At 30.9% G+C, this 10,338-nt stretch overlaps 1 protein-coding gene across 4 annotated transcripts in view; it reads right to left on the bottom strand.

Annotated features, from left to right (window-relative positions):
• Positions 1 to 849: 849 nt before the first annotated feature.
• The window catches only part of LOC133170919 (calpain-5-like), a 65,058-nt gene continuing 55,569 nt past the window's right edge, over positions 850 to 10,338 (bottom strand). For 3 of the 4 annotated variants that reach the window (XM_061304140.1, XM_061304141.1, XM_061304143.1), the window contains one exon: positions 850 to 980. In XM_061304140.1, coding sequence (XP_061160124.1) covers positions 912 to 980 — 69 coding nt within the window. In that variant the 3' untranslated portion in view covers positions 850 to 911. Of the gene's footprint in view, positions 981 to 1,080; positions 1,221 to 10,338 lie in introns of those variants that run through there. The other variant, XM_061304142.1, reaches the window with a different exon arrangement.

Genomic DNA, 10,338 nt, shown 5'->3' with positions numbered 1-10,338 from the left:
TGCTGCCCCCTCGCTCACTCGGAAGAAGTACTCGTCTCGGTCCTGGTCTTCAGTCTCCCCATGGACCCTCCGTGCGTCGTCCCGGTTGACGCGCTGCTTCCGCCTGCAGGTCGCGTCCCGGTGTGTGCTGCTCTTGCAATGACTGCACCACAGTTTACGCCGGCAGGCTCTGGCCATGTGGCCCTTCAGGCCGCACTTGAAGCACACCACCTCCGCGGCGCTCCTCTCGGCTCCTCTGTCAGTTGGTCTGTCAAGTCTCGCTCTCCTCTGCCGTACGTTCATCACGTTATCATCTGCTTCAGCCCGCATCTTCTCTGTGTCCTCGTAACTGCGCATCTTTGTTTTGAATTCAGAGAACTGCATCGTCTCATCACGTTGTGTGACATGGATTGCAAATGGTTTAAAGGACTCCGGCAGACCTTTTAACACCATTGCTACCAATAGTCCATCACTTAATGTCTCACCGGCATTTCTCAGCGCTGTGATTGCGGTCTCTGCCCGGATCACATACTCGGTCACACTTTCACTCTCAGACTTCTGTAGTGATGTCAGTTCTGTGTAGAGACTTATGATGCGTGGCTTGCCTTTGCCTTGATAGTAGTTTCTTAGGATCTGTAGGGCCCCTCGCCCGTCATCTGCAGCATCGCGCATCACCAGCGACAAACTTTTGTCATCCAAAAACTGAATGAGTTCTGCATACGCTTCCTCATTCTTTCCAGCGTCTTGCTGTAGTTCGTCTTCTTCCTCGGTTGTGGGCTCGTTTAAGATAACGTCTTTCAAATCCTGCAATCGCAGGTGGCCCAAAAACTTTGCCTCCCATAATTCGTAATTCTTTTCATCACCGTCGAACATTAACCGCGACCAGCGGCTAGAAAAACTGTTCCTCTCTGCAGCCCGTCCGCTCATGGTGCTCACAGCGTGCTATCATCACCAGTACGTCGGTGGGAACATGCGGTGTTGGATTTACCTGGGCCCATAACCTGTTGGCAGAGTAGCCATACAGCAGCAGGTACATGCGAGGAATCCAATCACAGCAAACTCGGTGGAATAAAATAAAGAAAGACGAGGAGGCCGATCAACTCTGTTGGACACCATTCACTGCGACTACTGCGGCGACAGCTTGTAGGGACCCAACTGTGCAGCATGCAGGAAGGCTTTTTATTACACACGCCCACTTAACAGCTCTTCACAGGTGGTTCCAATCACAATAAATCAAGATGCTGTCATAAGAAAATAATACGATTTAAACATATGACAAAACATACAATAGAAAATGTATAATTGGGAGCATCTCTCAACATTTAGATCTAAAAATCAACCTATTTTAGACGTCTATTTCTGGTCTATTTTAGGTCTATAAATCAACCTAAGGGTCTATTAATCAACCCAATTTAGGCGTCTATTTTAGGTCTATATATCAACCTATTTTAGATCTAAAAATCAACTTATTTTAGACGTCTATTTCTGGTCTATAAATCAACCTATTTTAGATCTATTTTAAACGTCTACTTTAGGTCTATAAATCAACCTAAGGGTCTATAAATCAACCTAATTTAGGCGTCTATTTTAGGTCTATATATCAACCTTTTTTAGATCTAAAAATCAACCTATTTTAGACGTCTATTTCTGGTCTATTTTAGATCTATAAATAAACCTATTTTAAACGTCTACTTTAGGTCTATAAATCAACCTAAGGGTTTATAAATCAACCTAATTTAGGCGTCTATTTTAGGTCTATATATCAACCTATTTTAGATCTAAAAATCAACCTATTTTAGACGTCTATTTCTGGTCTATAAATCGTCTATTTTAGGTCTATATATCAACCTATTTTAGATCTAAAAATAAACCTATTTTAAACGTCTACTTTAGGTCTATAAATCAACCTAAGGGTCTATAAATCAACCTAATTTAGGCGTCTATTTTAGGTCTATATATCAACCTATTTTAGATCTAAAAATCAACCTATTTTAGACGTCTATTTCTGGTCTATAAATCAACCTATTTTAGATCTATAAATGAACCTATTTTAAACGTCTACGTTAGGTCTATAAATCAACCTAAGGGTCTATAAATCAACCTAATTTAGGCGTCTATTTTAGGTCTATATATCAACCTATTTTAGATCTAAAAATCAACCTATTTTAGACGTCTATTTCTGGTCTATAAATCAACCTATTTTAGATCTATAAATGAACCTATTTTAAACGTCTAAGTTAGGTCTATAAATCAACCTAAGGGTCTATAAATCAACCTTATCTAGGCGTCTATTTTAGGTCTATATATCAACCTATTTTAGATCTAAAAAAATCAACCTATTTTAGACGTCTATTTCTGGTCTATAAATCAACCTATTTTAGATCTATTTTAAACGTCTACTTTAGGTCTATAAATCAACCTAAGGGTCTTTAAATCAACCTAATTTAGGCGTCTATTTTAGGTCTATATATCAACCTATTTTAGATCTAAAAATCAGCCTATTTTAGACGTCTATTTCTGGTCTATAAATCAACCTATTTTAGATCTATTTTAAACGTCTACTTTAGGTCTATAAATCAACCTAAGGGTCTATAAATCAACCTAATTTAGGCGTCTATTTTAGGTCTATATATCAACCTATTTTAGATCTAAAAATCAACCTATTTTAGACGTCTATTTCTGGTCTATTTTAGATCTATAAATGAACCTATTTTATACGTCTACTTTAGGTCTATAAATCAACCTAAGGGTCTATAAATCAACCTAATTTAGGCGTCTATTTTAGGTCTATATATCAACCTATTTTAGATCTAAAAATCAACCTATTTTAGACGTCTATTTCTGGTCTATAAATCAACCTATTTTAGATCTATAAATAAACCTATTTTAAACATCTACGTTAGGTCTATAAATCAACCTAAGGGTCTATAAATCAACCTAATCTAGGCGTCTATTTTAGGTCTATATATCAACCTATTTTAGATCTAAAAAATCAACCTATTTTAGACATCTATTTCTGGTCTATAAATCAACCTATTTTAGATCTATAAATAAACCTATTTTAAACGTCTACTTTAGGTCTATAAATCAACCTAATTTAGGTGTCTATTTTAGGTCTATATATCAACCTATTTTAGATCTAAAAATCAACCTATTTTAGACGTCTATTTCTGGTCTATTTTAGATCTATAAATAAACCTATTTTAAACGTCTACTTTAGGTCTATAAATCAACCTAAGGGTCTATAAATCAACCTAATTTAGGCGTCTATTTTAGGTCTATATATCAACCTATTTTAGATCTAAAAATCAACCTATTTTAGACGTCTATTTCTGGTCTATTTTAGGTCTATAAATCAACCTAAGGGTCTATGAATCAACCTAATTTAGGCGTCTATTTTAGGTCTATATATCAACCTATTTTAGATCTAAAAATCAACCTATTTTAGACGTCTATTTCTGGTCTATAAATCAACCTATTTTAGATCTATTTTAAACGTCTACTTTAGGTCTATAAATCAACCTAAGGGTCTGTAAATCAACCTAATTTAGGCGTCTATTTTAGGTCTATATATCAACCTATTTTAGATCTAAAAATCAACCTATTTTAGACGTCTATTTCTGGTCTATTTTAGATCTATAAATAAACCTATTTTAAACGTCTACTTTAGGTCTATAAATCAACCTAAGGGTTTATAAATCAACCTAATTTAGGCGTCTATTTTAGGTCTATATATCAACCTATTTTAGATCTAAAAATCAACCTATTTTAGACGTCTATTTCTGGTCTATAAATCGTCTATTTTAGGTCTATATATCAACCTATTTTAGATCTAAAAATAAACCTATTTTAAACGTCTACTTTAGGTCTATAAATCAACCTAAGGGTCTATAAATCAACCTAATTTAGGTGTCTTTTTTAGGTCTATATATCAACCTATTTTAGATCTAAAAATCAACCTATTTTAGACGTCTATTTCTGGTCTATTTTAGATCTATAAATGAACCTATTTTATACGTCTACTTTAGGTCTATAAATCAACCTAAGGGTCTATAAATCAACCTAATTTAGGCGTCTATTTTAGGTCTATATATCAACCTATTTTAGATCTAAAAATCAACCTATTTTAGACGTCTATTTCTGGTCTATAAATCAACCTATTTTAGATCTATAAATAAACCTATTTTAAACGTCTACTTTAGGTCTATAAATCAACCTAAGGGTCTATAAATCAACCTAATTTAGGCGTCTATTTTAGGTCTATATATCAACCTATTTTAGATCTAAAAATCAACCTATTTTAGACGTCTATTTCTGGTCTATAAATCAACCTATTTTAGATATATTTTAAACGTCTACTTTAGGTCTATAAATCAACCTAAGGGTCTATAAATCAACCTAATTTAGGCGTCTATTTTAGGTCTATATATCAACCTATTTTAGATCTAAAAATCAACCTATTTTAGACGTCTATTTCTGGTCTATTTTAGATCTATAAATAAACCTATTTTAAACGTCTACTTTAGGTCTATAAATCAACCTAAGGGTCTATAAATCAACCTAATTTAGGCGTCTATTTTAGGTCTATATATCAACCTATTTTAGATCTAAAAATCAACCTATTTTAGACGTCTATTTCTGGTCTATTTTAGGTCTATAAATCAACCTAAGGGTCTATGAATCAACCTAATTTAGTCGTCTATTTTAGGTCTATATATCAACCTATTTTAGATCTAAAAATCAACCTATTTTAGACGTCTATTTCTGGTCTATAAATCAACCTATTTTAGATCTATTTTAAACGTCTACTTTAGGTCTATAAATCAACCTAAGGGTCTATAAATCAACCTAATTTAGGCGTCTATTTTAGGTCTATATATCAACCTATTTTAGATCTAAAAATCAACCTATTTTAGACGTCTATTTCCGGTCTATTTTAGATCTATAAATAAACCTATTTTAACGTCTACTTTAGGTCTATAAATCAACCTAAGGGTTTATAAATCAACCTAATTTAGGCGTCTATTTTAGGTCTATATATCAACCAATTTTAGATCTAAAAATCAACCTATTTTAGACGTCTATTTCTGGTCTATAAATCGTCTATTTTAGGTCTATATATCAACCTATTTTAGATCTAAAAATAAACCTATTTTAAACGTCTACTTTAGGTCTATAAATCAACCTAAGGGTCTATAAATCAACCTAATTTAGGCGTCTATTTTAGGTCTATATATCAACCTATTTTAGATCTAAAAATCAACCTATTTTAGACGTCTATTTCTGGTCTATAAATCAACCTATTTTAGATCTATAAATGAACCTATTTTAAACGTCTACGTTAGGTCTATAAATCAACCTAAGGGTCTATAAATCAACCTAATTTAGGCGTCTATTTTAGGTCTATATATCAACCTATTTTAGATCTAAAAATCAACCTATTTTAGACGTCTATTTCTGGTCTATAAATCAACCTATTTTAGATCTATAAATGAACCTATTTTAAACGTCTACGTTAGGTCTATAAATCAACCTAAGGGTCTATAAATCCACCTAATCTAGGCGTCTATTTTAGGTCTATATATCAACCTATTTTAGATCTAAAAAAATCAACCTATTTTAGACGTCTATTTCTGGTCTATAAATCAACCTATTTTAGATCTATTTTAAACGTCTACTTTAGGTCTATAAATCAACCTAAGGGTCTATAAATCAACCTAATTTAGGCGTCTATTTTAGGTCTATATATCAACCTATTTTAGATCTAAAAATCAACCTATTTTAGACGTCTATTTCTGGTCTATAAATCAACCTATTTTAGATCTATTTTAAACGTCTACTTTAGGTCTATAAATCAACCTAAGGGTCTATAAATCAACCTAATTTAGGCGTCTATTTTAGGTCTATATATCAACCTATTTTAGATCTAAAAATCAACCTATTTTAGACGTCTATTTCTGGTCTATTTTAGATCTATAAATGAACCTATTTTATACGTCTACTTCAGGTCTATAAATCAACCTAAGGGTCTATAAATCAACCTAATTTAGGCGTCTATTTTAGGTCTATATATCAACCTATTTTAGATCTAAAAATCAACCTATTTTAGACGTCTATTTCTGGTCTATAAATCAACCTATTTTAGATCTATAAATAAACCTATTTTAAACGTCTACGTTAGGTCTATAAATCAACCTAAGGGTCTATAAATCAACCTAATCTAGGCGTCTATTTTAGGTCTATATATCAACCTATTTTAGATCTAAAAAATCAACCTATTTTAGACATCTATTTCTGGTCTATAAATCAACCTATTTTAGATCTATAAATAAACCTATTTTAAACGTCTACTTTAGGTCTATAAATCAACCTAAGGGTCTATAAATCAACCTAATTTAGGTGTCTATTTTAGGTCTATATATCAACCTATTTTAGATCTAAAAATCAACCTATTTTAGACGTCTATTTCTGGTCTATTTTAGATCAATAAATAAACCTATTTTAAACGTCTACTTTAGGTCTATAAATCAACCTAAGGGTCTATAAATCAACCTAATTTAGGCGTCTATTTTAGGTCTATATATCAACCTATTTTAGATCTAAAAATCAACCTATTTTAGACGTCTATTTCTGGTCTATAAATCAACCTATTTTAGATATATTTTAAACGTCTACTTTAGGTCTATAAATCAACCTAAGGGTCTATAAATCAACCTAATTTAGGCGTCTATTTTAGGTCTATATATCAACCTATTTTAGATCTAAAAATCAACCTATTTTAGACGTCTATTTCTGGTCTATTTTAGATCTATAAATAAACCTATTTTAAACGTCTACTTTAGGTCTATAAATCAACCTAAGGGTCTATAAATCAACCTAATTTAGGCGTCTATTTTAGGTCTATATATCAACCTATTTTAGATCTAAAAATCAACCTATTTTAGACGTCTATTTCTGGTCTATTTTAGGTCTATAAATCAACCTAAGGGTCTATTAATCAACCCAATTTAGGCGTCTATTTTAGGTCTTGATATCAACCTATTTTAGATCTAAAAATCAACTTATTTTAGACGTCTATTTCTGGTCTATAAATCAACCTATTTTAGATCTATTTTAAACGTCTACTTTAGGTCTATAAATCAACCTAAGGGTCTATAAATCAACCTAATTTAGGCGTCTATTTTAGGTCTATATATCAACCTTTTTTAGATCTAAAAATCAACCTATTTTAGACGTCTATTTCTGGTCTATTTTAGATCTATAAATAAACCTATTTTAAACGTCTACTTTAGGTCTATAAATCAACCTAAGGGTTTATAAATCAACCTAATTTAGGCGTCTATTTTAGGTCTATATATCAACCTATTTTAGATCTAAAAATCAACCTATTTTAGACGTCTATTTCTGGTCTATAAATCGTCTATTTTAGGTCTATATATCAACCTATTTTAGATCTAAAAATAAACCTATTTTAAACGTCTACTTTAGGTCTATAAATCAACCTAAGGGTCTATAAATCAACCTAATTTAGGCGTCTATTTTAGGTCTATATATCAACCTATTTTAGATCTAAAAATCAACCTATTTTAGACGTCTATTTCTGGTCTATAAATCAACCTATTTTAGATCTATAAATGAACCTATTTTAAACGTCTACGTTAGGTCTATAAATCAACCTAAGGGTCTATAAATCAACCTAATTTAGGCGTCTATTTTAGGTCTATATATCAACCTATTTTAGATCTAAAAATCAACCTATTTTAGACGTCTATTTCTGGTCTATAAATCAACCTATTTTAGATCTATAAATGAACCTATTTTAAACGTCTACGTTAGGTCTATAAATCAACCTAAGGGTCTATAAATCAACCTAATCTAGGCGTCTATTTTAGGTCTATATATCAACCTATTTTAGATCTAAAAAAATCAACCTATTTTAGACGTCTATTTCTGGTCTATAAATCAACCTATTTTAGATCTATTTTAAACGTCTACTTTAGGTCTATAAATCAACCTAAGGGTCTATAAATCAACCTAATTTAGGCGTCTATTTTAGGTCTATATATCAACCTATTTTAGATCTAAAAATCAACCTATTTTAGACGTCTATTTCTGGTCTATAAATCAACCTATTTTAGATCTATAAATGAACCTATTTTAAACGTCTACGTTAGGTCTATAAATCAACCTAAGGGTCTATAAATCAACCTAATTTAGGCGTCTATTTTAGGTCTATATATCAACCTATTTTAGATCTAAAAATCAACCTATTTTAGACGTCTATTTCTGGTCTATAAATCAACCTATTTTAGATCTATAAATGAACCTATTTTAAACGTCTACGTTAGGTCTATAAATCAACCTAAGGGTCTATAAATCAACCTAATTTAGGTGTCTATTTTAGGTCTATATATCAACCTATTTTAGATCTAAAAATCAACCTATTTTAGACGTCTATTTCTGGTCTATTTTAGATCTATAAATGAACCTATTTTATACGTCTACTTTAGGTCTATAAATCAACCTAAGGGTCTATAAATCAACCTAATTTAGGAGTCTATTTTAGGTCTATATATCAACCTATTTTAGATCTAAAAATCAACCTATTTTAGACGTCTATTTCTGGTCTATAAATCAACCTATTTTAGATCTATAAATAAACCTATTTTAAACGTCTACGTTAGGTCTATAAATCAACCTAAGGGTCTATAAATCAACCTAATCTAGGCGTCTATTTTAGGTCTATATATCAACCTATTTTAGATCTAAAAAATCAACCTATTTTAGACATCTATTTCTGGTCTATAAATCAACCTATTTTAGATCTATAAATAAACCTATTTTAAACGTCTACTTTAGGTCTATAAATCAACCTAAGGGTCTATAAATCAACCTAATTTAGGTGTCTATTTTAGGTCTATATATCAACCTATTTTAGACGTCTATTTCTGGTCTATTTTAGATCTATAAATAAACCTATTTTAAACGTCTACTTTAGGTCTATAAATCAACCTAAGGGTCTATAAATCAACCTAATTTAGGCGTCTATTTTAGGTCTATATATCAACCTATTTTAGATCTAAAAATCAACCTATTTTAGACGTCTATTTCTGGTCTATAAATCAACCTATTTTAGATATATTTTAAACGTCTACTTTAGGTCTATAAATCAACCTAAGGGTCTATAAATCAACCTAATTTAGGCGTCTATTTTAGGTCTATATATCAACCTATTTTAGATCTAAAAATCAACCTATTTTAGACGTCTATTTCTGGTCTATTTTAGATCTATAAATAAACCTATTTTAAACGTCTACTTTAGGTCTATAAATCAACCTAAGGGTCTATAAATCAACCTAATTTAGGCGTCTATTTTAGGTCTATATATCAACCTATTTTAGATCTAAAAATCAACCTATTTTAGACGTCTATTTCTGGTCTATAAATCAACCTATTTTAGATCTATAAATAAACCTATTTTAAACGTCTACTTTAGGTCTATAAATCAACCTAAGGGTCTATAAATCCACCTAATTTAGGTGTCTATTTTAGGTCTATATATCAACCTATTTTAGATCTAAAAATCAACCTATTTTAGACGTCTATTTCTGGTCTATTTTAGATCTATAAATAAACCTATTTTAAACGTCTACTTTAGGTCTATAAATCAACCTAAGGGTCTATAAATCAACCTAATTTAGGCGTTTATTTTAGGTCTATATATCAACCTATTTTAGATCTAAAAATCAACCTATTTTAGACGTCTATTTCTGGTCTATAAATCAACCTATTTTAGATATATTTTAAACGTCTACTTTAGGTCTATAAATCAACCTAAGGGTCTATAAATCAACCTAATTTAGGCGTCTATTTTAGGTCTATATATCAACCTATTTTAGATTTAAAAATCAACCTATTTTAGACGTCTATTTCTGGTCTATTTTAGATCTATAAATAAACCTATTTTAAACGTCTACTTTAGGTCTATAAATCAACCTAAGGGTCTATAAATCAACCTAATTTAGGCGTCTATTTTAGGTCTATATATCAACCTATTTTAGATCTAAAAATCAACCTATTTTAGACGTCTATTTCTGGTCTATTTTAGGTCTATAAATCAACCTAAGGGTCTATTAATCAACCCAATTTAGGCGTCTATTTTAGGTCTATATATCAACCTATTTTAGATCTAAAAATCAACTTATTTTAGACGTCTATTTCTGGTCTATAAATCAACCTATTTTAGATCTATTTTAAACGTCTACTTTAGGTCTATAAATCAACCTAAGGGTCTATAAATCAACCTAATTTAGGCGTCTATTTTAGGTCTATATATCAACCTATTTTAGATCTAAAAAT

This window comes from Syngnathus typhle, linkage group LG17 (genome assembly GCF_033458585.1).
Source record: "Syngnathus typhle isolate RoL2023-S1 ecotype Sweden linkage group LG17, RoL_Styp_1.0, whole genome shotgun sequence".
Lineage (NCBI taxonomy): Eukaryota > Metazoa > Chordata > Actinopteri > Syngnathiformes > Syngnathidae > Syngnathus > Syngnathus typhle.
Note: the sequence above shows the minus strand (reverse complement) of the source record. Positions and strands in the feature narration are given on the sequence as shown.